Here is a 27,126-nt window from a genome sequence, read left to right on the forward strand (position 1 = left end):
GAAGGTCAGCATCTAGAACAGCATTGTGCACAGAGCACATGCTTTATAACAACCCCAGAAAGCACCTGCGTTCTCCTCTCTCTCGTTGGCTAAGCCTATGGCTCTGCCTGTAGAATGAGGGGATCAGATGAAGGGTCCTGCTCCCTGCTGTGCTCTCACAGTTTATCCTCCGAGCACCCAGCACGTGAGGCTGGAATTTGCTCCTGGTCGGCCCTCCAGCCCCAGAAGACTGAGATGCCGCCTATAACAGCATGCCTCGAACATACAGTGGGTTTGGTTCCAGACCACTGCAATTAAGTGAGTCGGAATATTTGCACTGGTGGAGGGTCTTGTCTTCGATTTGTTAAAAAAAAAAAATCTGTGAAGGGCAATGAAACGAGATGTATTCATCTTTGTCATCCTGGACAAGCCTGACCCCAGATCAAAGCAGAACAAGCTATAGAAATGATTACAGGAGGGTGGGAAGAAAGGAGGGAGGAAAGGAGGAAGGAAGGAACAGAGGAAGGGAAGAAGGAAGGGAGCTGGAGTCCCCCCAGGACTAACATTCTATGATCCCACAAAGCTAAGTTCTAAGGCAATGAACCAATGATGTCTATGAGGCACAGCCGCATCAATGGTGGAAACACCATAGGGGAAGCAAGAGAAATGAATTTTAGATGTGAAATGGCATGTTAACCCCTTTCAGCCTTGACACAGCTAACTTCCCAAAGTGCAGGCCCTGTGGGCCCATGTGTGTGTGAAGGCTGCCAGGCTGTGCCAAGTGGGAAGTCCCGCCTGCGTAGTAGGTCCATTGGTGATGCTGGTGTCAGAGGCCATGACGCGCTTCCGGCGACTAAGCTCACCAGTTACTTGGTTCAGCCCGGAGCCTTACAGCTCCTTTTCAGGAACAGGATATAGCAGGATTCTGCAGGATTCAGGAACATAAATAGGAACAGGTCTTATAAATAACTCCTGGTTAAAACAGAGCTGAAAATAAGGAGGCAGAAGAGGAAGCAAATCACTGAGCACTTATGAGTCGATAACATTGGCTTGAGAACCTTAGTGCAAATGGCTGGTCTGGTTTATTTCCTTCTCATCAAAAGATCAAACTCAGGATTGAACCTGGAGGCACCAAGACTGTGTGTTTGTGTGTGTCTGAGGATGTGTTTGGAATGGTGTGGCTCTCCTCAACTGACAGTGCCTTGCATTAGCTCTCATGGTGTCACTTAAAGGACTCAGATGGTGTAACCTTGGCTGGTAAGTCTCTGGACTTCTCTGAGCCACTCTGTCTTCCCAGGAAGTTCTGGTGGCTGGGTTGGCCTCTGAGCTCTGAGATCCTAGACAGCAAATCAGGGCTGAGGCCTTGGAATAAAACTCAGGAACCCCAATGTCTGAATTAAATCTTGCCCTTGTCCACATGTCCCATCCTCAGTATCCCTGTTTTCCACTCTCTGTAGGGTCTTCCTTTAGCTGTGACAAGGCCACTATAGTTTGTGCTGTCTTTCTTCAATGCTAAAATTGAGTGGAAATGTGCTTTATTCACTTGCAGTCCCCAGGGCCCAGATCTTGAGGAGTGACCTAGCAGCATGCTACCATATGCAGGGCAGAGACACAGGGCCCAGACTGAGGCCCAGGGCGCCTAACACAGAGCTGATTCTGTCTGGAAGCCCATCCCTGACTCCAGGCTGGCAGGTCCCAAGCATGAAGCTGAACTACCAAGGGGGTGACAGCTTTTCAGCCAGGTCTTCACATTGCTCTGCCTGGCACAGGAGGGAAAGAAGGAGCCAGGTTCTGGGGACCGGGCAGGGCCAGGCCAGGCTGGGCAGCCAGCATGCCCTCAACAGCAGCTGCAGGTGCCTGTGTGCACACGGAGGATGCCACGGCTGTGCAGGTGCAGGAAGTTGAAGATCTCAGAGGGCATGGCGTGAAAGCCCGGACGGGGCTTGACGTTGTCATAATAGTGGTGAGTGATGTAGAGGCCCGAAGGGTTCATGGGGAAGGCCCAGAAGCCGAAGAGGTGCACCTCCTCACACAGCTCCAATGCCGCCGTGACCAGGATGAGGCCTGTGCTGATGCGCTTGGCCCGCACGCCCAGGCTGAGCCAGTAGCGCGACACGTTGACCAGGTACTGTGGGTGGAAGTAGTAGACGGCCTGCGGCGACTGGAAGTCGTCCAGCACGTACTTGACGCGGATGGACACGTCGGTGTTGCGCGTGTTGTAGAAAGCAGGCAGCAGCACGGACGCGTTCTCGTACACCTGCAGCACACGGTAGAAGGGCCGCCGCCACTTCTCCAGCTTGTGGAACCTGGGCAGGGGACGCAGGGGGAGAGCATCGGCCACTCACTCCTGGCCCCAGGGGCCCAGCACCCTTGCTTCCCCACCCCTGCACTCTGGGGTCTTTTCCAAGGACGCAGGGGTCTTGCGGGCCATCCCTGTCTCCTTTCATCTCAGTCACCTCAGCAGATCAATGTCCAGCCTTCCCTAGAGACCATTATATTTTTGTAAGCAGTGCAGGAGAAGACAGTCTGGACCCAAAGGGACAAATATCTAGTGTGTGGCTGCAAGGGAAGGACTATGCTTAACTCATATGGATGAGGCTGGCCTGGGTGAGCTCAGCCAGAAATGGTGAGGGAGCCAAGGCTCGCCCTCCAGCCCTCAGGGAGTTCGCCTGTACCGCCTTCCCTAAGGTTTCCAATGGACATCAGACTGGCTGCCTGTCCCGTCAGCCTCCGCCCCAGCCCCAGCCCCCTGCAGCCCCTCACTCACCTCCCCTTTGCATCAGACAGCCTCGGGGTTGGCTCATCTCACACCTGTCTAACGCTCCTTCCCTCTGCTGGCTGTCATGTCCCTGGGCCATTGACCCAATTTAACAACTCCCCCTCCTCTTACCCTTCATCTGACCTGGGTGGTGTGACTATGCCCAGGTTGGAGTTTTAACACATTAACCCACTCCCCTGAGGCCTCCTAGACAGATAGATCCCAGGAGGGCACCAGGTAGGGACCTGAGATCTTTGCATGAGGCTTCTCCCCAGTGTTGCCTGGACACACGGCATAGGGAGCCACCCTCCCTGTCACAGCCTGGAAGCTCTCTGACTCATCACTAGGTGAAGGCAGTCTAGACCAGCGCTGTCCAAAAGAAATATAATGCAGGCCACATACACAATGTTGAATATTCTCGTAAGAGCATCTAAGTAGAAAAGTGGGTGTGATTAATTTTTATAATATATTTTATTTAACCTGATATACTCAAAATGCTATCATTTCAACATATGCTCAATGTAAAAATTTCACGAGACATGATCCACCCTCTTTTTCATATTACATCTTGGAAATCAGGTGTTGTTTTATAATCACAGACGGCACTACTCAGTCTAGTCCAGCCATGTTTCAGTGCCCAGTTGCTACATGTGACTAGTGGCTACCATAGAGGGCAGCACAGGTCTAGAAAGAGGGCCACTGACCTCTCTGTAATGATGCTGGGGTTCACAGTGACCACATCCGTCTTCACCCCCACGTCCATGGTGTACTTCTCTGAGATGGGGGGTAGGTTGCACCTGCAGGAGAGACGGGGCAGCCCGACGGCATGTGGTCAGTCATTCCAGGCGGAGCTGGGAGTGGGCAAGGGCAAGGGGAAGGGAGGGCAAGCGCATGGGAGGAGGACTCAGAGGCAGCCAGCTGGGTGGGATCTGTGCGGCCTGGGCATGGACGGGCCAATTCAACCCCTTCCCCACCAACCCTGGACAGTCCACTAACTATGAATCTACACCCCGTGAGAGCCCACTGTTGCCTTACCCCAAGTCTCTTTGCTTTAAGCTCTTACTTTCAATCCATCTTCTTTATCCAGACTAAAGACATAAGGGAGGATCCCCAGAGGTAAAGGGGGCTCTACATAAGGAAAAAGAAATACAAGGACCCATCCCTAGCTTAGGCAAAGCCAGGGCAAAGTACAAATTGGTATCAGCTACAAGGCTACCCTGGTTCCAAGCGCCATCTCTGGAAGAGTAGAGCCATCTGCACAGGGCCCCAGTGAGACCTCAGTGTCTTCCCCTCTGATATGGCTACTTGCTCCCGTTCTGCAGGGGTGGAGGCTGAGGACCTGAGGGGTTCAACCATGTGCCCAAAGGGACAGCGCTGGAGAGGAGAAAGGACAACCCAGAGCATGAGGCTCTGCAAGGATGAGGAGTGGGGGATTAATCATGTAAAGAGCATCACTGAGGGGGTGGCGCACACAAGGGGAAGGGCACAGAGGCAGAGGGCTGTGGGGGCAGAAGCAGCAGGCGCAGACCAGAGCGATTCTTTTACCGGAAGACAAAGTCGGCGCTGTCGATCTCCCTGCCGCAGCGGCTGTTCTTTAGGATGCCTCCGTTGCCCACCACGGCACACTTCTTAAACTGGGACCGGTTGTAGGGCATGTCCTGGGGAGACAGGGGCACAGCCTTCAGCGGCTGCTCTCAACTCCGTACCCACATCCGCCTCCACTCCTCGTGGCCCCACACATCAGCCTTGTAGGGCACGTGGTTATTCCACTTTGCAGTTGAGGAAAGGGACCAAAAGACTTGTTCTCACTTCTACAGACAATTAAGCTGGGACCAGAAGCCATGTCTCCACAGCCCTTTTCAATAAGCCCTGGGATGCTCTAGGTTTCCAGAGTGAAGAGCGGACAGCTTATGGCAAGCCCTGCTTGCCTTTGGTTTTCCCCACGTCTGGAAGCTCAGCTTTCTGTATGGCCGCCAGTGTACCTACCTGAATGATGAATGCGGATATTCTGGAGATGACGGCCGCAGAAATAAGGGCGGGACCACCCTGGGACCAGAGCCCTAAACCTCACCTCTTTCAGCTCAGGGCAAGGTGCAGACCCTCCCTCCACTAGACAAGGAGGACACAGACCTGGGGCAGAAAGGCCATATGGACTGGGGCAGGTGCCAGGACTTGGCAGCAGCGGGGACAAAAAACTGGGGGTGAGCAAGCAAGGCCACGTCAGGGGAACAGTAAGAGGCCGGGATACCCCTGGTCTCTGCAAAGAAAGAGCTCTGAGCACAGGGGAGCCTAGGACTTTCCCTGAGTAATGACGACACTCACAGGCACACTGTGGGTGAGCACCTCACAGCGCTTTGACCTTGTCACGCGTCACCTGGAGGGGTCACCTTGGTCTGGGCACTGGCCAGCCACAAAGGCTCCCTGGAGCTGCTTTCCAGGGGACCACAGGCAAATTGGCAGGAAAAAGCAAATATTGGCCTGAGACTTAGGAGACCTGCTCTGTCATGGCCCAACTCAAGGCTACAATTCCCTCATGGACCACCTGATGCAGTGTCACTGGACAGTTCAGGAGCACAGACCTGGAGTCAAGGGTAGGATGACCAAACATCCCAGTTGCCCAGGACTGGCAGACTTTGCTTGGATGCAGGACTTCCATTTGGCCAAACCAGGAAAGTCTGGGCAAACCAGGACTGGGTATCCCGGTCATCAGCCCCAAGTTCAATCTTGGTTTTGCCCCATACTGAAGTGAGAACAACATAGGTAAGTTTTTTGAGCTCTCAGCAACGTGGTTTTGTAAATCTTATGAAACTTTTTCCAAATTAAAATGTGTGATTTGTGCAATTAGAATGGTCATGTGTGTTTCCTGCGATTCATTGAGATAATGTATAGCAGAGTTTCTCAGCTTGGCCCTACTGACATTCCTTGTTGCTGGGGCTGCCTTGTGTACTAGATGCCAAGAGTTCCCCACAGTCATGACAACCAAAAACATCTCCAGGCATTGCCAAATGTCCCCAAACCGTCCCCCTGTGGAGAACCACAGGTGTCAATGTAATGTAAAGCCTACATAGTGCAGGGCTCAGCCCACAGGCATCTCGGCAAGGGGACCAGGTTGTTATTATTGGATGGCCCTGAAGGCCCCTTCCGTCTCTGACACCAGGAGGCTGCGGGGCAGCTGTCCTCCCGGCACACGCCAGCTGGCCGGCCTGCAGGAGCGCGGCCCCGTCAGCACGTTGGGCTTCCGTTGGGACTGACTTCTAGGCGGGCGTCATGGAAAATCACACTACAACAGGATCGTTGGGAATGAGGCTGAGCCTAAAGGAGAAGTGGCATCATCTGTGGGGGACTGTCCCTCCTCGTGGCCCATCTTCCTCAGAGGGATGGGCCCAGGGGGCCAAGGTGGGGAAACAAGGGTGTCTCATGACCAGTGTGGGAAACTGCACTGCTTGATTTTTATCAGAGAAATGGAAGAAACAAAATCATCTTTGGAGAGACCCTCAAAGGCTTTTTATGTTCTATGTCAGTGTTTCCAAAACTGTAAATCAAAACCTACATGGGAAGACTTTCTGAAAATATGAGGGTCTGGGCCACAGGACCACAGAATCAGAATCTTCAGGGTGGGGATAGGAGACTGAGAAGCTCTGCTTTTTACAAACTCAAAGAGATACATACTTTCAGAGAAGTTTGTGAAATACTTGTGTTGTATGTTTATCTCAGGGACCTTCAAACTATGGCCCCACAAACATCTGATCTATCACCTACTTCTGCATAGCCTGAAAGCTAAGAATGGATTTTATATTCTGTGATGGTTGGGGGAAAATCTAAAGAACAATATTTTGTGATATGTAAAAATCATATAAACAATCTCGTGTCTAAGATGAACATAGTGCCTGAGTGTTACTGGAACTCGGCCACACTCATTTGTTTACTCACGTCCATGGCTGCTTCATGCAAGAACAATAAAGACCAGCTGGCCTGCAGGGCCTAAAATATTTAATTTCTGACCCCTTTCAAAGAACATTTGTCAATTCCTTCTCTAATCCCCTAGGCCTCAGTGCTCCATACCCATGGCCTTCCTGGGCCCCGATGGGTACCACCCACTGGCATTACCTGCCTGAGACGCAAGCTCACCTGCTGTCAACTTCATGCCCCAGGCCTTGCAAGACCCACCTCGTCAAGATGGCTCACACCCCATCATCCTCCAGCACTGTGACGTGGGAGGGTATATTTGACACCTTCAGCCCCTCCTGGTGCCCCCGCAATGCCCTTCTTACCAGTACACTCTGCTGCGAATAACAGAATGCAGAGTGACCCAGGGCTGTGTTTCATTGGCGCTCCCCCGAGTAATGGGGCAGCCCAGGCCCTCAGGTTTCATCCAGGAAGACCTGAGCACACCCCCAATCAGCGTTTCTGCAAATTGGACTCGCAATGTCCTTCCTTGAGCCCCACACTCTCCAGGAGGTGGTAATGAACATGTCCCACGGAACCTTCTCCTCCTTCAATGGCGACGATCAGAATCAGCTGAAAATGCAGCCTCAGAGGTCCGTTCTCTGAGGGTCCAATGCAGCAATCAGGCCAGAGTGAGTGCACGGACCTAAGCCTCAGGAATCTGAGCAGTTCGCTCACACGGATCGCTCACTGTGAGGTCCCCGGGACCAGGGAGCCTCCGCGCGGGCCCTGCATGGGCCACTGCCTCCAGATTTCTTTAATGTGGAAGGAAAAAACAATGCCTATTTTCTTTAAGTCTCTGATATTTTAGATTTCCCCTTATAAGCAGCGAAACCTATTGCTAATCCAAACCCCAGAGTTGCAGACAGGCAGACTGAGGCTTTGAAAAACAAGGTGACCACCTAAGGTTATCCAATACCTGACGAATCTTTCAGTGCCTCGCTTTGTATTGGTTGGTGATTTCTTGGGCACATACAACATTTTCATGGATGTTTTTGCCCTGTGCCTCCCTCAGGTGGAGGACAAGTGCACATCATCCTCCCAGATATCCTCAGGATGTCTTCTACAAGCAATGCAACAACTAAAATTTTACAGCTACTTTCTTGCCAAAAGTCACCCAGATAATAGCCAGCTGGCATTCATTGTGCCAGACAGAAGCCCCAGGAACCCCAGGAGACATTCTACTGAGCCCAAGAGAAGGGCCAACTGGGGCCAGGACAACTGGGGGCAGCAGGCGCAGCAGAGTAGTGCCAAACCACAAGGACATGGCCACAGAGGGCCAGGCTGGACTGGCTCCATCCCCCGCACCCAGACCATCCCGCCCAAAGCAGCACCTTGGGAAACATGCGAAAGATCTCCTGGTTGATGTGGTAGATGCCGCTGGTGTCCACCTCGTACTTGAGCTTTGTCCCCAGGGGGGTGTTCTTCTGGGTGGTGAAGAGGAAGGCCGGGGCATTGCAGCACCTGGACAGAGTGGACCTGCCAGATGGGAGACAGACGGGAGCGACTGAAGACAACGGGACAAAGCAGAGCCTCTCGAAGAACAGAGGGGCTGTGGAACTGAGGCCCCTCAGGGAGAGCAAGGAGCACCATTTTCTACTGCATACCGCCTTCTACCCCACACCTCTGTTCATGTTGTCCCCTCCCCTTTTGATCCTCCTCCCAGTGCCTGGGCCTTTCAGGTTGCAGCCAGGTTCCTCTCCTTTGCCCTGTCCCCACAGACCCGACTGACCTCCAAAGGTCCCACCTGTTTCATCGTCTGCCAACTCCCTCCGCACTTGAACGAAAGGCCCTTGATGGCAGGGACCCCACCTCTCCAGACCCTGCATAATGCCAGTCACACAGGTGTTTGACAACCAGGTGCCTGCCAATTGCAGGACAAATCGTTCCTCATTTGAGCTTTCATCAAGATCCGCTAAGCATTCTACTACTTCCTGGAAACATGCCAATGGGAAGGGGAAATGAGCCCTAATGGAAACCCAGGGATGCAGGTCTCTCCCTTAGGTTCCTGGCCCCACACCAGACGCTAGACAAGGTGCGCACCCTGTACAATGCGGTCAGAAGGCCAGGGCACACACGCTCAACAGAAATGGGCTATTTTAAGAAACCTTTTTAGGAACAGGGGAGGGTCAGAAATTTGGGATGGTGGGTTGATACTGGATGACTTCCTGGCTACGAAAAGAAGTTTTCAGAAATTTATTGTTTAATTAAAAAAACAAAAACAAAAACAAAAACAAAACCCTGTGGTTTTCACTCACAAAAACACTCCTCTAGGAGCTCCCAGAAAGGTTAAAGCTGAGAGGATGCAAGAAGGCTTAAAACACTCTCCAAGGGAGACTGTGGCTGACAAGGCCACCTTGGGAGTCAGCCAGGACAGAGGAGCCTGGTTCTCTCCTCCCTGCAGCTGGCACGCCACTGGCAGTGCGTTCTCCCAGGCCTGCTGGCGAGGCTCACGGGTGGGCTCAGACCCTGGACACAGCTCGCTCCCTCGACCTGGCTGCAGAGGGTCTGGGCTTGACAAAGGATGCAGATTGCTGCCTACTCGTGCTGGGTGGGGACTTTGGGCCCACGAGGACACAGTTTCTCCTAAAACAGCGGTGGGGGACTGCGTACACCCTGGCCTTCTTCCTCTGATACTGGATCCAGGCACGGTCACATCCAGTGTCCACGCACTGGAAGGGACACCTTTTCCATGGAGCCCAGGTGATTAACTAAAATTGACGGAGAGCTGTCTGGAAAGTTCACACCCACAGTCCTGGATGGAAACTTGGCTTGCCGACCAGGTGTCGAGAAGCCTGGGTTCTAGTTTCTGCTCTGTCCCCACCAGCTGTGGGGCTTTGGGCACGTCTCTCCCCCTTGCTGGGCCTCAGTTTCTTCATCTGGAGAATGCAGAGCCAGCTCTTCTGACCCTCTGTAACTCTGTGACTGCAGGCTGTCGGAGCCAGGAAGGTTATACAAATATATTTTTATGACTTGATCTCTTGCGTGGACTTCACTGGGGAGCTCAGCTGACTACTGGTTATGGAGAGCATCCTTTCCTGTAGAGGGCTGGGCTTCAGAATGTGGCTGAGGCTTCCCCAAGGGAAGGCCAGAGGCCTAGCCAGGTAGGGGCCTTTGGTCAGCATGACAACCCAGCCTCTGGCCTGGTTCATGACAAACCAGCCTCTGGCCTGGTTTATCTTTGCTGGTCCAGAAACGTAATCTTGTCAGCCCACTAGGGAGTATCCCATTGCAAGAGACTGACTCATACTAACCAAACTCACAAGTGACTGATACAGACACCAGAATGCCAATGGGTCTACTTTGACAGGACTCCGTTGCTGTACTAGGATGCTCACGCCTGTCTTCTTGCACACCCTCCCGAGCCCCCCGTACTTCACTGCGCCAGGCTCCTGTGAACCTGATTTAAGAATCTCGTTATTGTTCCATGAGCTTGTAATAAGAGCATAGGGAAGTAATGACTAGCTTGAAGGGTTTTCCTTTTAGAACAGGGCCAGACCTGTTGTCACCTCCCTCTCCCACACCTGAAACCACTCCCCCGCCCCCACCCAGAAGGGTCTCAGTTTCCCAGAACCTCTCCCCTGCAGGCTGCTGGCTGAGCCGTGCCAAAGGATCCTATGCTTCTTTCTGTTTTTCTCCTGCCAATTATCTTCCTGTTGCTTATTATTATTTCCTTAGGTATGTGAATCCCGCGGATGAGGCTTCTGGCCACTCTCAGCTGGACAGCACGCTTCTGCATCTCACTGGCCTCGTCTTGCCACTCCGCCTTGCCACTCCCTTGGCGCTCTCAGGCCTCACCCACGGGCAGCGGCAGCGGAGGGAGGGGGCACTGAATCTGCCTGCGCAGTCCCCACAGTAACACCTTCTAAGGGGTGGATTTGGAACAGCACTTGGAGCCCAGACCTTGGACCTGATCCCCTCTCTTCCTCTACTTGGCTCAAGTTCACGTTCTACTCCTACCACAGGTGGGTCTCTGCAAACTACTCTCAGGCCTTACCTGGGTTCCACAGTCTCACAGAGGCCCCTGGTTCAGGGCTGTGGGTGCCTGCTCTTCAAGGGTGATCACTTTAAATGACCACATTTCTAAAAACGTGCCGCCTCAAACTCAGCCTCTAGATGGCCTGGAATTACAGCACACTGGAACAAATGTCTTATAAAGAAAATACAAATAACTTAGTGTTATTTGCTTTTCCCAGCCTCCCAGGTAGGGTTCCTCCATGCTAACGACTCCTCAGTATCTTTAAACTATGACCTGAGTTGCCAAAATCCTGCTTATACCCACATTTCCACGGTCCTATCAAGTCTATTTAGTAAGTTCTACCCACACTAAAGTAATACCGTAGACTCAGATTTTAGAGGTGCCAAGGATTCCTATAGTTAACCATCAGTCAAAACAAGCGTACAAACTTTGCTAGCTGCTTAGCTCTCAAAGATGGGAGCATTTTAAAACACAGCTCTTGTCTCTCTGGGAGCTTATGATCTGGCAGTTTGGTTAGACAGCAATGGGAAAAGAATCTGCAGCAGCACCCACATGTCCAGTATCAGTTGCAAGAACCCACGAGCTCGAAGAAGGGTGGGGCTGCTGAGCTGGAGCAGCTGCCCCAGGGGGGCGGGGGGAGACAGGGTGAGAGCAGAGAAGGCGCGCAATGCGCCTTAACACACAGCCTGCTGGAGACCTCCTGCAAATCGCTTCACTTTCATGAGTCTCAGCGAACCCCAGCTTTACTGGCGATGACACCACGGACCTTGCAGGGATGCTGCAGAGGCGAGAAAGTGGAGGGCGCACCCAACAGGTGCCCGCCTCTGCCTATGTGCTGAGTCAGTACCTCCCTGTTGCCCAGACTCCAAAGCCCTGTCAGGGCCAGCTCCAGGGAGGTGCCCCTGGGGCTGGGCCTTGCAGGACAAAGAGGTTCCGAAGAGGTGGCAGGAACAGAACCCCCAGGGCAGGACAGACGAGTCATATGTACTTGAACTGGTTGGCTTCGGAGATGTTCATCGCCCATTTGCACATCTGCAGGCTTCTCCACCTGTCGAACAACTCCGACTGCTTCACCCTTGGAGAATGGAGGACAGAAGAGTCCATGAAAAGGGCCAGGCTGGACAAAGCATCGTCATTCCCAAACGTGCTCCTTCCTGCCGCCCCACCTGCCAAATCCTGGGCTCGCCCAGTATATTAACTGTATTTTCTTATCTTCTGTATTGTTAATGCCCTGGCACCGCAGGCCTTGCTAATTCCTGGAGATGGCAAACAACGCTCCTGCAGGTGCACTTTTAGTCGGCACGCCAGCCAAGCCAGAGCTCAGGCCTGCAACCGCCTCCTTTATCAACCCAGCCACCAGTTTCCTGTCCTAATCATCCCAAGGCCAGATATCAGCCCCCTGGGGGCAGTCCCTACACCACAGCGCCCACCAAAATTATTCAAACTAGCCAGTCCTAAACCTGCCTACCCCACCTTGCCCATTCCTTTCTGTGAGAACCACAGTGAAGGTTGTTACCCTGGTTTTCCCTCCCCGCTTCTGCCTCCACCCCACGCTGGGGCTTCTCCGTGCGGCCCTGCCAGCGGCGCCTCCTTTCTAGGGACCTGGGAATATAAGACTTCTTCCTTCATGATATCAGTTCCTTTTTCTTTTAAAGGTTTTATATATTTATTTATTTAGAAAGAGGGGGAGGAAGGGAGAGAAATATCAATGTGAGAGAGAAATATCGATTGGTTGCCTCTGATACACGTCCCAAATGGGGACCAAACAGGCAACCCAGGCATGTGCCCTGACTGGGAATCAAACTGGCAACCTTTCAGTTTACAGGGGGACGCTCCAACCAACTAAGCCACACTGGCCAGGACCCAATGTCATTTCTGTGTGTGTATCTTACCATATCTGATTAAAACAAACCAGGGTACATTTTATTTTATGCTTAATTTTTTAAATTGATTCCAGAGAGAGAGAGGGAAAGGAGAAAAGAGAGAGAAACAATTGTTTTGTTATTCCACTATTTTATGCATTCATTGGTTGATTCTGACCAGGTATTGAACCTGTAACCTTGGCATATAAGGATGACGCTCCAACCAACCGAGCTACCCACCCAGGGCTCCAGGGTGCATGTCCCTGCCCTGATGTCCAGGGACATCTGTCTATAAAGGGCAAGGTACTGTTTCCCTAAGGGAATGTCTGGACGCCACTCACACTGTGCTATCACACGTAGGGCTCATGACAGGGCATTCCCTTCTCTTTCTCCCTCCCAAGGGCCGATCACAATCTCCGGATGACACAAAGGAAGAGGTGAGAAACAGGAGTGGTATTCCTTCTGTCTGAACAACCATCTGCAAGGCTTTAACTCATTGGTTTTTAAGCATCTCAGCTTGTGATATGCTAAAGCCCTCTCTGGAAAGGGAATGTCTAAATCACGTAGGGTTCTCCCTCTGACCGAAAGCACCAAAGAGCATTAAATCATGGAACCCTATTTCTACTGAGCAGTGCATCAGACTGGAGTTTCCCTGGTATAAGAAAAAACACAATAAAAAAATACTATAATTAATGAAAGGCAAATACTCACTTAGCTGTAAGACTAAACAAACAAACAGGTTCATTCTACAGAGCTGTTACCCTTTATTTAATTGCAGGGGAAATAGTTGTTCCCAAATAGGGCAAGCGCTCACCGACAGAGGGAATACAGGGCGGGTGGGGGAGGGGTGATTGCTGGGATATGGGGAGAGTCACATAGGATAGCAACAAAGTACATGAATTTGGGACGCAGAGGGGGCCTCGGGCCTCCGAACCAGTTCAGATACCTTCTAACTATGGGATGTGTTTGGAACTGTAAAGAGTTGAAGGAGCCCCTCCCCTCATCCTGACCCTTCCTTCTGGCTTTCCTGAACCTCCCACAGCAGCTCACGTGACATCAGAGGAGACGTGCCATTATACAGCTGCACCCTGCCTCACACACTGCTTCCCTCCCCCACTTCCTGCAACCCACAGGCCCCAGAGCAGCCCTCTATTTTTTGCCAGTACCTCAGACACAGCTGCAGCCACACTGCAGGCCAGGGTCCCAAGTTCAATTGTTACCAATGTCCGAGCCCCATTCTCTGTGCCTCCAATGCCTTTGTCACACACTGGACCAAGATCGGGGCCTGAACACCAAGCCTGGAATCTGCGCCTCATCCCCAACTTGCAATGTGACCTCAGATAAGTCATTTAACCCCTCTGAGGCTCAGCTACTTTATCTGTAAGATGGACACAGTAAACTCTGCCCTGCCCACCTCAAAGGTTGTCAGAAAGATCCAATGAGATAATGCTTGTGAAAATACTTTATAAATTGCTTTATAGATCATCTCGAAAGAGGAAGGGTGGATCCCAGGCACGTATCTCCTTTCTCCCAAGGTACCGACCACTAACACCCTAAAAGAATAAAAAGGGTATAAGCCTGTCGGACAAATAAAATCAATGGGGTGGAGGGGGTCTCAGTAGAAGAGATTTCAACAAGTGTGTGGAAGGAAGAGGGGCGACAGAAGGAGGAACAGCACAGCCCAGAGTCAGAGCCCATTTGCACAGAGAATGTGAAAGGGGGTGGAAGGGGGGGAGGACAAAGTGTTAAAATGCGGATCAGTTGGGAGTCCGTATCCGGAACTATCAAGTCCACCCCTACAGCAGCCAAATACTGAATGTCCAGCAGAGGAGGGACGAAGGATTGAATCATACTGTCAGTTTCTGCTTTTAAAGCAACCATTCCCAGTGAAAAGATCTGGATGTTCTAACAGCAAAAGGGCGGGCAGCAATCTGGAACACCTACCCCTCACGGAAGCCTGCTTGCAGACTCCGAGCTCCTGTCAGCTTTGCATTATGTAAATGAGTAAGTAACCACGGGCCACCTGGTCAACCTGAAGGAAACAGACCAAGCTAAACCATCTGATGAAATGACCAGATAATTTATTTCAAAGAAATCCAAAACATTAATTTGAAAAGACATATGCAGCCCGATGTTCATTGCAGCATTATTTACAACAGCCGAGATATGGAAGCGACCTAGGAGTCCATCCACAGACAAATGCATAGAGTAATGTGGTACACATATACAATGAGATATAACCCAGCCATAAAAAAGAGTGAAATCTCACCATTTGCAACAACATATATAGACCTTGAGGTTATTATGCTAAGTGAAATAAGTCAGTCAGAGAAAGGCAAATACCACAGGATTTCACTTTATGTGGAGTCTAAAATACAAAATAAATGAAAAAACAAAACAGAAACTCATAGAAAGAGAGAACAAATTGGTGGTACACAGATGGGAGGGGGGTTGGGAGAATGGGTTAAAAAGTAAAAAGGATTAAGGGGTAACAATTGCCAGTTATTAAAATAGTCACAAGGATGTAAAGTATAACTTAGGGAATAGAGTCAGTAACAGTGTAATAACTATGTAAGGTGTCATATGGGTATCACAATTATGACAGATGGGTACTAGACTTACTGGAGTTATAATTTCATAGTCTGTAAATATCTAATCACTACATTCAACACCTGAAACTAACATAATACTGTATGTCAACTATAATTGAAAAATAAACTTAAAAAAAGAAAATATTTGATTTTTTGGTATGTTATAATTACGGATATTATTTTTCTATTTTTTGTTTTCATTACTTTTTTTATACTGCTTTTGTGGCATAAATTTCTTCAAAATAGTAGCCTGTATATCTAATTAAACTATTTCATATTAATTATTATTTGTGCCTACATACAAAAAAATAAATTAAAATACTGGTTAAAAAAAAATGACCACAGAGAACTATTGGAGGAACAAAATAGAATTTTAAAATATTCTACTTAGTGTCCCCAGAGATATTCAAGAAGTATGATGTCCTTAAAATAAGAACAGACTGCTCTAAGAACAAGGAAAGAGCTCTTGGGGGAAAAAAAAAGTTTAAATGAGCTAGAAGATAAAGTCAAGAAATTTTCTCAGAAAGTAAAAGCAAAGGGCAAAGAGATAGCAAAAGATGAGATTAAAATATATGAGTGCTAGAGAAGCTCTCGAGAAAAGCCAGCATCCAATTCTTAAACATACTAACAAGAGGAAACAGAGAAAAATAAAGAAAATATAAAGAGACCTAAGAGAAAGTTCGAGTTTGGACATGAGCCCCAGTTTAAGAAGTCTCTGTGGGTGTGCTTCCTGGGGAAACCATCAGGACGCTTCAGAATTGCCATGATCTGAAAAGGCAGGTCCCCTCCAAAGGAACACGCGGTATCATGTCCTGCGGCCCCGGGCACTAGGCGATGACAGAAAAGGTCTTCAGCCTTCTGGAGAGAAATGACTTTCACCTAACATATGAAATGCCACCAAACCAACTATCAAGTAGAAGGGGAAAATTAAGTCATTTAGACACAGAAGGAATCAAAAGTTTACCTCCCGCCCATCATTTTGGAGAGTTTGCGTAAAAGGGGGTAGAAGCAAAATGAAGGAGCGAACCAAGAAAGAAGCAACTATTAGTTCTAGGCCAAGGTGAATCCGACCTAAGGAGGCAGAGAAGGAAGGCCTGGAAGAACGGTGAGTGAGCTGGCAGGAGGGCAGCCTGTCCCAGGTTGCAGCAAGTTGAAGGAGAGGCGGGGGTGGGGGTGGGGGAATAGGACAAAACAGAGTCAAGAGTTCAAGGGGGAGAAGATGACTATAAGCCTCAGAAAAAAGGGGGGGAAATGTACAAGAAAGGAGATGGAATCACTGTTGTCTGATGTTCAACTTTTAGAAACAACAAAGTACAGGATCAAGAGATACTGCCGATATTGGGTAGAATGAGAAACAGGTCACTTAGGGGATCTATAGATAGAAGAACTAAAAAAAGTAATCGTTCTCAACCCGAAAAAGTGGGGAAGGGGTTGGGCGGGGGGTAAGGGAGCTGAATCCTCGCCCACCAAAGCAGGATGTCAGCAAACACTGTGCAGTCGGGGCTCAGGAGAGAGGAGCATGCAGGAGCACTGAGAGGCGAGGGGGCGTCACCAGAGAAACAGCCAAGAGCCGGAAGGGGCAAGGCTCGGGGAGAGGCTATGGGTCAGGGGACCGTCACTTTTTATTATTATAAGGTTTCATATTCTACTTAATTTTTCTAGCATGTGCTCGAGATGGTAATAATAATGAGATGATAGTGGTGCCATCCACTCTTCCACTCATCCATTCACTTAACAAACGTACCCCGAGCCCATGCAGGGTCAGACTCCAGGACCCAGAGGCACCTGGAGGACCCTGCCCAGCCCTGGCCCCCGCCCTCCCTCCTGCCTCAGTGAGGGCTCCTCACCCCAGAAAGATGGGGCGGCAGTGGGGCCAGCAGGTGAGGTGAGGCCATCTGGGTGTGAGCACAGGCAGCAGCTGATTTAAAAATAAAGAGGCTCTAGAATGACTACATTCAAATATAAATAATTCTTACAAGAATAGGGACAATGCATTTTCATAACAAATCATCCGAGTGCAATTCCTCAGCATCTGACATTGTCAGGAAAGGGGTCCTTGCCCATGTGGGAATTTTCCGGCTGACAGACTTTAACCTTTGATGGGAGCACTGTCGGGTGGGAATCATTCCCAGATGAATCGCACGCATCCTCAGACAGGGTGCCAGCCGCCATTCGTGTGCCCGAAGGGCCTTAGAGCGCATCCATCCAAACCCCTCCGTTCACAGGCGAGGATTTAACCTTTCCCCGTGCCTCACAGTCTCCACCCTAAGCAGGGCCCCCGGCTCTGGGCTGGAGCCCAGCAAAGCCCGCAGGTGCCCAGGCGGTGTCAGAACCGCTCAGGTCGGAGGCAGGGTTCTGGGCGCTCCGATTTCAGCCCTGGAGGGCCCACCGGCCCTCAGGCTGAGGACTCTGAAAAGCAGGCACAGGGCCTGCTGCTCCCCGGTGTCTCACCGGGCTCACGTGCTGATGCCCAAGGACAGCCCGGCCTCGCCCTCCTCTCCGACTTCCAGTACCACCAGTGCCGACGCTCCCAGGGCCTGGGGACCACAGAGAGGGCAACTGCCATGGAGAGACAGGGTGGTGCAAGGCCCAGAGGGCACCTGCTGGGATAGTTGCTCAGTTCAGGGACCAGGACAGGTGTCCCAAAGGCAGAAATGAGAACTAGAGCCAAACATGCAGAGGATAAAATGCCACCACCATGAGTCATGACAAGGGACAAAGTGTGGGCACAGATCATGGGGAAATATTAGGCTCCTCATTATACCCCACAACATTCAGGCTGAAAACAAAGGGCCCAGGTAATTTCTAATTTGGTCCCTAAGTGGAAGGTATAATAAGGACTATTACAAGCTGAGAAGTGTCTTCCCCAAAATTCATACATTGAAGCCCTAACCCCAAACATCTCAGAATGTGACTGTATTTGGAGATAGAGCCTTTAAAGAGGCAGTTAAGTTAAGATGACATCACCATGGTGGGCTCTAATCCAACGTGCCTGATGGCCTCATAAGAGGAAATCAGGACAGTCACAAAGAAGGATAACGGTATGAAGACAGAGGGGGAAGGCAGCCATCTAAAAGCCAAAGAGGGATAGACTCAGAAGACACCGGCCCTGCCGACACCTTGATCTCAGGCTCCCAGTCTACAGAACTGCGAGAAAATAAAGTTCTGGTGTTTTGAGTCACCCAGCCTGCGGTCCCCCGCGATGGAGCCCTAGCAAACCAATACAGGGATGAACACCAGCATGTAAAAAATACATGGGTAGGGAAATGGGAAGCGACACAGAAGGAGGCCCAATCTAGGGGGTCTCTCCGGCCCCGCTGTGCAGACCTTGAAGGAACTATGAAGAAACTCTCTGTGTTTCATAATTGACAAAATTAATGATTTACCCTTTGAAGACTCATAAGGGTGCTCTCAAGGAGAGAGCCCTGCCTTCCGCTGTGCGACCTTGAAGGGCCTGCAATCTCGGAATCCCGAGAAAAGGTAAAGGCTCTCTGCTCAGCAGCTTATGGATCTGGCTTCTAACTGAGGTCCAGGCACCCGCCTTCGCCACTAAATCCCAGCTGCTCAGTGGAGTATATTGAACACCGATCACATCGTATCCCCTAACACCTGCTTCAACCCCTTCCCGGTGCCCTCAGACACAGAGAAAATGTAAATCTGTCCCACAAAGTCCGGCCCCTTCCTGCCCTGCTAGCGACATTGCTTCCGTTTCCCCCTCTCACACTGGCACGGAAGCTGCCCTGCCCCTGCAGAGCCCGGGACCCAGCAGGCTCCTTCCTGGCTCGGGGCCTTTGCACAAGCTGCTCCCTCAGTCGGGAATCCTCCTGGCCTACTTAACTCCTGTCACTCTTCAGACCAGAGCACCAGTGTCGCTTCCTCCGACAAGCCCTGCCTCACAACCCCTCCCCGCCAGCCTGGGTCAAGTTCCCTGCCACCCCCTTGTCTCCCTAAGTAATCAGTTATTACTGTCTGCTTCCCCTGCTGGGCTGCAAGCTCCGTGGGGCAGGGTGGGACGGATGGGAGGGTGAGCTGCCTCACGGTTCTCCCTAGAGAGGGCATACAGCCGCTGGGTAGTACCGAGACCATAAAAACACAGCTAACCCCAGCTGGACGTTCGGCCTTATCTTGGAAATTTCCTGCAGCCACTCAGCCCAGAAAAGCTGTTGCTGCTGCCCACGATGGTCCCAGAAAGGAGAAGAAGGGGAGGGGAGGAGAGGGAAGAGGCACATGAACACTGTTGAGCGGCCCCTGTGGGTGTGACTATGAACGTGGGCTGCTGGGCTACTACCTGCAATACGGTATTTCGGCTAGTCTTCACGGCAACCCTTAAAAGCGAGGCTGAGTGTCGCCATTTTGGTAGGGAAGAGAAGGCTCAGAGAGGTCAAGTCATTTGTATAAAGATGCAGGGCTGGTAAGGCCCAGCATTGGCTTTGGATCCCAGGTCTGCCTGAGCCTAACGCCTGTGTTCTTTCTATGACCCATGCCGCCTGCAAACCATGTCAAACAGCAAAAGGGGCCGCCGCTCGTGCCTGTGGGCCACGGGCGGCGCTCCAGGGATCACGTCAGGGGCCCGCGAGTGCACGGGAGGGCCCAGCACCGCCTGACTCTGAATAAACTACATTTCTTCCATATCCATATACAACTGTTTTCAAATAAATATGCATCCTGTCACGAGGAACACAACACAAATTCCTCTAAATGAGTTTGCTGAATTCACGGCCTTCCTGGGCGGGAGGGGAGGCCAGGGTAGGCGCACACACACTAAAATGTTCAGCACGGAGTGTGCTTTTTCTCACACAGATTGTAAAACAGCCATCAGTGATATATTGTTGAATGGGGAGGGGTGAGCACAGTTCTTTTGCCATTTATGGGGAAGGAAGGAAGGAAGGGAGGGAGGGAGGGAGGGAGGGAGGGTGAAAAATATCTATGCATAGGTGCCAGTTTTGCACAGACTTTCTGGAAGGATGCACAAGGATACAGGCAGGGGCTGTTTCTGAGGAGGACTAGGGGACTGGGGGCAGGGGACTCTTCACAGTATACCTTTTTTGTACCTCTTGAATGTACCATCTTAAATTTAAAAAAAAAACAATTTAATGAATATAAAAATGTTTTAAAGACGATAGCAAGAAGGCGGAAGGACTGAATTTCAGGTAAGATGCTCCTATGCCCTCTTCGATTTCTATACATGAGAACCGTGATGATAATCTCAGAGACTGGTAATTGAGCCGGAGACTGAAAGGCCAAAGTCACCAGAGGTGACCTTGCAAACTTGGATTTTTTTCATAAAACGCAATCATCCCTGTGCAGCCCTCTAGGGCTCTCCACATGCCAGGGCCCTGGGAGGGAGACCTAATTCTTGCTCTGCCCAGATCCACTGCGGTTCCTATTTCCTTCTGCCCACTTCCCCACCCTGCCCACCACCCGGCCCTGCCCCACCCACCCGTGCGCCATGCACCCACCACCCACCCCGGCCACACTCACATGGACAGCACCTTCACCTCCAAGATTTCGTTCCTCAGCTCCAGACATCTTGTGGAGTTATATTCTAAAGGGCCCTCGTAAAATTCAAAGTACCTGAGAACCAACAGGGACACAGGTTACTATGCAGGTAAACCTGCCTGACTTTCAGGAAGGAGCCTTACTTTTGAGGACCCTTGCTGTGGGGGGAGTCTGTCCTGGTCAAATAAATAGAGCAAACCTGCCCCACCCACCAGATGAGCCAGTGGGAGGCTCCAGGACCTCTGGGGCCTCCAGCTCGATCATCAGGTGAGCGATTACTCACAGCACCCCCACTCCCCTGGGAGTGTAAGCATTTATGGGAGCATGGCCTCATTTCAGCAAATCATGACGTTCGGAAGCAGCTTCGTTCGGTTCCAAGCTGCAAAGGGGAAGGAAAGGAGGCGGAGGCTCTGTGCAGGTTCTCACCCCGGCTCTTCCTGGGATTAGTCATTGCAGGAGGCAGCACGGCGGTCAAGTGGCAAGGCTGCTGCCTTCAGCCAGTCCTGCCCTCTCCTCCCCTTTATCCTCCCCTTGGCAAAGTTACACAGTGACAGCCACGAGCATCGCTGAGACCTCCTGCTTTTCCTACTGTGCAAGCCTTTCCACTTCCGTCAGCTCGCTGGATCCTCATGCTCACACTGTAACTAGGTGAGACTGACACTTCTTTCTCCTCATTTGACAGCTGGGGAAACTGAGGCCCAAAGCTGGAGCTCCAGGTCCCCCTGTCAGTGCAGGGCACAACAGGCTTGGTCTAGGGGTCCCACTGCAGAAGAGCCCAAGCCCCTTCCGACACCAGCCAGCCCGAGGCATGTCTGAGGCCCCTCGGTCCTGGGGCAGCTTCGTGGAAAGTAACAAATCCAATTTCCGCCAATGCTTGCCGAGTCCTTACCACAGGCCAAGTGCTGGGCCAGCACTTGACAGGGAGGCAGCCACATTTGACCTTTATAACTGGCCTACAAGGAAAGGGAGCGTCATGAGCATCACAACAGGCTCTGGGAGTTCACTCACATGCTCAGAGGCATGCACATAGCGGGTGGCAGAGCTGCACCATGAACCTGCACGTTGACTCAAGGCTGCTCTTGTCTTACTTATCTACAAGGACAGCTGGTGTCCCCTGGGAAGGGCCCTCGGGCCTCCCACAGCCAATGGGCAAGGAGACCTTTGAGGCCTCCCCTTCTCACACCAGGGAAGGAAGAGCATCTCCGGGCGGGGGTGGGGGTGGTGGGGGTGGGTCGTCGAGGGCCGAGGTTTCCCTCAAAGATAGAACACAGTAGTTCCCTGCTGGGCTCAGCCAAGGTGCAGCCTCCCAGGGCAGAAGCCAGGCACACCCCCTTCTTGTGGGCTTTGTCTGGAGGTTGTTCAGAAGAGGCAGGGCAGAGTAAGCTGGGAGACTGGACCCCAAGACAGCCTCAACAGCACAGAATCAAGAAGTCGCAGAGTCAAGCCACTCGAAGTGTGGGGTCCGTGACCTAGCAGTAGGTAGCGCTGGGGAATCAGAAGCGCAGAGGCGCCCCAGGGCTGCTCCTGGGCCCTGCAATCCATGAGCGAGGATTTTTTAAAAAGTCGTTCCTCGGGCATTTCCCAGAAAGCTCCCCAACATGTGTCAGCAGTTATGGTGCATGTCCTCACACATCTGACTGACATGTGCCAGCTTAGATATGGGCTGCCTTAGGGACACTAAGTCATTTTACCCAATAAATCAGCTTCTTCTAGAAATGTTTGTATGCTAAACAACTTCTAATTTCATATTGAATACTTTCAAAAAATTCTATTTATAAATATTTATTTTTAAATTTAATAAAAGTTAATAGTTAATTTTAAAGTATTACTATGTATTTAAATAATTAGAAATATTTAAAAATATTAGAACAAAATATTTGTGCTTTAAATAACTTTATAATTTCATAGTTAATACTTCAAAATATTATATTATAAATAATTTTAATATAATGTAATAGTTAATTTTAAAGTATTTTAAAGTAGTTTAAAACACTACTTAAAAATATTAAAACATTTTATACAACAAATTGACTCCTATTTACAAAATAAGCCAGATCCTTGTTCTCTTGTCATAAAAGAATTGAAGAAGAGTTCATAAGAATCAGGCATTTTCTATGTTTCTCGTGTTTTTGAACTCCTTTCTCTGTCGTCCTCCCGCAGCAAACTCATACTGAGCTTTTAGTACCCAGTTCAAATGCTCCCACTTATGGGAAGTCATCTTGACCCTATCTCCAAGGTCCCAGTGTTCATTGTCTTTTAATTAGCACGAATAACTTTGTATTAAAATAGTCTGTTTGTATATCCATGTCCCTCTCCAAACAGTGAGCATGGGAACTGTGTCATATCTGTACCTTCTGAACTAGAGGCAGGAAAGCCAAGAACTGCATTTCCTAGACTCCCTTGCGGCAAGGGTCTAGATGAAGTTCAGGTTCAACCAATCGGAAGCACTTGCACGAGACAGTTATTGGAGAATGACAAGGCTCATAGAATAGTTTTGCTGGTGCCCAATGGGGCAGAGGCTGCATGGCTCTTGGAAACTGTAGTGGTGGCAGCACCTTCATGATTATATCAGAGGCAGCGGCTTTCCTGGTGGCCTCATTTCACAATGTAAGTTGGGAAGGCATTTCTGGAAGGTCTGCCTGGTGTCTTTCTTCAGCTTGTACCCTTCCCTGTCTGGTTGAATTAGTTCAAATGGATTCTGCTGTCTGCAACTAAGAACAAGAGGTCAGCCTGGGGCCACAAAAAAAGTCCCTGACCTTGGCTCTAACTCACGTCGTTTTCCAGTCACACAACAGCAAGTGAGGTCTAGTGTCCTATCACAGAGATCATCATTGCAACCAGACCCAGTGGCACCAAGCCCTTTGGAATCCACCGGGTCACCTGAAGCCGTGATCTCAGGCTGCTATGAGAAAACCTCCTGATTCAAATGATGCAAGAGATCATGAGGAGGAGACCTATCCCAGAAAGCTCGGGGAGTTGGGAGCCTGTGGACACATCTCAGATATGCCTCTAAATCACCTCTGTGACTCTGGGCAAATCATATCCCCTCTCTGGGCCTCCGCTTTCTCCTCCTTAGAACCACCTGTTTGAACTAGGGGATATTTACAGGCCCACTCAACACTAAAATTTGATATTGAGGCTCCCCTCAGTATTTCTCACTCACTAACCGAGGTAGATTGACACTATGAATTGATAGTCCACAAACAGAAGGAAGTTAAAACAGATCAGCACCTTCTGCGACCAGCTAGCCCCTCTGCTGCCTCCACAAGGCCATCTCCGCCTTACCTCCACCACCTCCACTCGGTTACCCTTCCTCTTGAATCTCCAACATCACTCACATAAGGAACTAGGCAGTACAATGATCCCAGACGGTCTTGTGCCACGTGTTTAGTGACTGTCAGGTGGAGATGCTTTCGGAACTGCGTTCACATACCTTCTCTGCCCCTCGTTGGCCACTGTAGGCCCTGCTCTTTTCTGAGCCTGTTTCCTCATCTGTAAAATCAGCATTAAAAATGCAGCATATGTGTTAACGGGGTTAGGATAAGATATTGATGACAGTTTCAGGGAAACAGTAGCACAGTGCCAGGAAGTAGCACAGGAAGTACCCAAGAAATCTTCACTCCCTCTTTCCCCCTTATCCCTGCTGTTAAAGGGCAAGAGCTGAGAGTGGGTGCCCAGGGAGTCAGACACTCGTTTGCTGGTGGCAGAGCTGAGTCAGGGATGAATAACTCAGGAAGTTTCTCCAGTGTCTGGATCCTCCTTCTGCTTCTGACAGGACACCCAAGGACTGTGTTCCAGAGGTAGCCGTGGAAATCCCTGTTTGGTCTGGATAGAGACCATTATGCAGACATCAAAAATGAGGCTTAGCTCTCTGGTGTAGCTCAGTGGATTGAGTGCCCCTGTGAACCAAAAGGTTGCAGGTTTGTTTCCCAGTCAGGGCACGTGCCTGGGTTGTGGGCCAGGTCCCCAGCCGGGGGGCAGGTAAGAGACAACCAATCGGTGTCTCTCTCACACATTCATGTTTCTCTCTCTTTTTCTCCCTTCCCCTACCTCTAAAGATAAAAATAAATGAAATCCTTTAAAAAAATGAGGCTTAAATTTTTGTGTGTAATGGCATAGGAAGAGGCCCATATGATAATATTGAGTGGAAAATGCAAGTTATAAAACTGTGATCTCCAAAAAGAACTATATATACATGTGTGAATGCATGGAAAAAGGGAGGGACTGTAACAAAATAACAATAGTGGCTTTTTCTGAGTCATTTTAAAAATTGTGAGGGAGTTTAAAAACAGTTTTCTGCAATGGGGTTATGACTTTTATTATTGGGAATCACTAGTAAATGCCCCTTTAAGTCCCAGATGTCCCTCGAAATAGCTCTAGCTTCCTCTTAACCTGTTAAGAGGTTGCGAGAAGCCGTTTCTCCAACCTTCTTAACTCCATTAGCCTCTCAAGGTGAGTTAGTCACTGTCTCTTCTTTCAATTCTGGAAAGACAACCTCTATGCAGCTCGAAGGGGAGGGGACCCTGGCATCACATTCGGGCACCTCACTGGTATAAATAGTCCCAGCCAGTGAGATCAGGAGCCGCGCTCATCTCAGATGCCACTCGGTTTCCGGCAGCCAAGTCTGGTGCTGGTGCCAGGCTGCAGCCGTCCTGCCCCCATCTCTGTGCCCCCGGGACTGAGGTGGGCAAGTCTCAACAGCCCCGGCTGCCCGAGCCGCAGGCGATGGCCTCTACGAAGTGAGCAGACGAATGTAGGAGGCCAAAGGCAGAGAGAGGTGACCTTGGTGGTTTCTAACGTGATTCCCCTCCTCCCACCCAGACTTGGGCTCCAGCTTTACAGGCCACAGAGGCCTCCTCTCAGCAGGCCCAGGGTCTGGTGTGCAGGCAGCCTGGCTCTGTCGCTCTGCCAGCCTTTCCCCACACGTCTGCCCCACAGAGGGCCCCCTGTTGGCCTGACACCGCCCCCCGCTCCAGAGCTTCTTCAGGACCACGGGGTCTTCCTTAGGGGCCACAGTACACGGAGCCCTGGCAACGACTGGCTCGCATAGGACAAGGCCCTGCATTCAACTCTCTACCTAACACTCTGCTTCCTCCCAGACACTGACAGCACCTCAGGGAGCAACAGTCCAGGGAGGTGGTTGTGTTGTGCACGAGCACGACTGTTGGGCCTCCGCCAGCCGGGGAGCCGGCAACTGCCCCAGTTCAGCAACCTAAGCCCCTGGGCTCCTGTCAGGCCTCATACAGGGTCTCCCAGAGCCACACGGTAGTTTATTTACTCTGCAGTGGGTAGGAAACAGTGTACATATGGCCACTCTATGGTACAAGGTAGGGAAAACCACCTTTTCCTCCAGGTGAATTAAGCCACATGCCAGGCACACGGTTTGTCAAGTGAGAGTGAGCTGGATTTCAGCCTCACGTGACCCCCTGGCTGGGTATTTGTGTGCAGTGCCCGCCCTGCACAGCCATACGTGGCAAACTGCCACTAGACTCTAATTTTGTCTCATTTAATCCTCCTAAGCGCTATCCGAGGCAGGCATGATGTCCCCATCTTATACCCAAGACTGAGGCTGCAAGGGGTAAAGTAACTTGCCCACGGTCATTCAGCTAGTAAATGGTGGCACTAGAAAGGGAACCTCAGGTTTCTGTGAGCCCAGAACCCAAGTTCTGACTCTGACAGGCCACGGCCAGGTCACCGGGGTTCCCACAGGGAGCGCCCCCTCCCTCTCCAAGGCCCACAGCCCCCTTCGGGGAGCTCAGTGCTATTTCTAGAGCCAGAACAGCTGCTGCTGTCTCGAGACAGCAACTACCCGCCAGAGCAAACGCACAGAAATCAGAGTCTGAAAATTGCAGCCTGACAACTCAGAGAACTGAAGCGTCTTCCCCAGAAAGGTACAGAGAGAGGCAAGAAGGGCTCGGCTTTGACAACTGCAGGTCACAGCTGCCAGCGGGAGACACTGCCCTTCCTGGCAGTGGACAGACCTGGCTCAGACCCCTGCCTGGACCATGGCCCTCTCTGAGCCACGGTTTCCTCATCTGTCCACAGGAGTCCCCTGGGCTGTTTGAGATATCAGAACTGAAAGCTAAAGAGCCTGATGTTCTGAGTGCACCCCTGGATAGTCTTGTGACCAACCTGCTCCTGGCATGGGCCTCCTGAAGGGTCAGCCCTGGCATGGGGTGGGAGCTGGGAGGTCAGGGGCAAAGCCTAAGGTGACATTTCTCCTTGCTCTCATCTGTAATCTGCTGGGCCCCAGGTCACATGTCTAGCACATTCCTGCAACAGCATATATTCAGTGGCCTTATCTGGGGCAGGGCCAGACCAAGCGGCCCTGAAAAGCTCCCCTTGTAAAATTCAGCTCACCAGCTGGAAGCCTCCAGATGCCTAAACTCTGGTTAGCCTTCCTCGCGTACATCACCCTATGGCTCCTGGGGGACTTCACCGCCATCCCCCAGGGGCCCAAGGCAAGCGTTGCATCCCAGTGGCCTCTTCCTAGTTATCTCCCGCCCAGTCTGA

The 27,126-nt window shown here is 50.9% G+C and overlaps 1 protein-coding gene across 3 annotated transcripts in view; it reads right to left on the bottom strand.

Moving 5' to 3' along the window:
* Window positions 1-378: 378 nt before the first annotated feature.
* Window positions 379-27,126, bottom strand: part of ST8SIA5 (ST8 alpha-N-acetyl-neuraminide alpha-2,8-sialyltransferase 5) — a 73,604-nt gene continuing 46,856 nt past the window's right edge. For all 3 annotated transcript variants that reach the window (XM_054583603.1, XM_054583602.1, XM_054583601.1), the window contains 6 exons: window positions 20,596-20,688; window positions 11,650-11,736; window positions 8,017-8,161; window positions 4,283-4,395; window positions 3,442-3,534; window positions 379-2,285 (listed from right to left, as the gene is read on the bottom strand). In XM_054583603.1, the coding sequence (XP_054439578.1) occupies window positions 1,817-2,285; window positions 3,442-3,534; window positions 4,283-4,395; window positions 8,017-8,161; window positions 11,650-11,736; window positions 20,596-20,688 (1,000 nt within the window). In that variant the 3' untranslated portion in view covers window positions 379-1,816. The remainder of the gene's footprint in view (window positions 2,286-3,441; window positions 3,535-4,282; window positions 4,396-8,016; window positions 8,162-11,649; window positions 11,737-20,595; window positions 20,689-27,126) is intronic.

This window comes from Pteronotus mesoamericanus, unplaced genomic scaffold, assembly GCF_021234165.1.
Source record: "Pteronotus mesoamericanus isolate MK-2021 breed Mesoamerican mustached bat unplaced genomic scaffold, CSHL_Meso_final contig_74, whole genome shotgun sequence".
NCBI classification, from domain to species: Eukaryota; Metazoa; Chordata; class Mammalia; order Chiroptera; family Mormoopidae; genus Pteronotus; species Pteronotus mesoamericanus.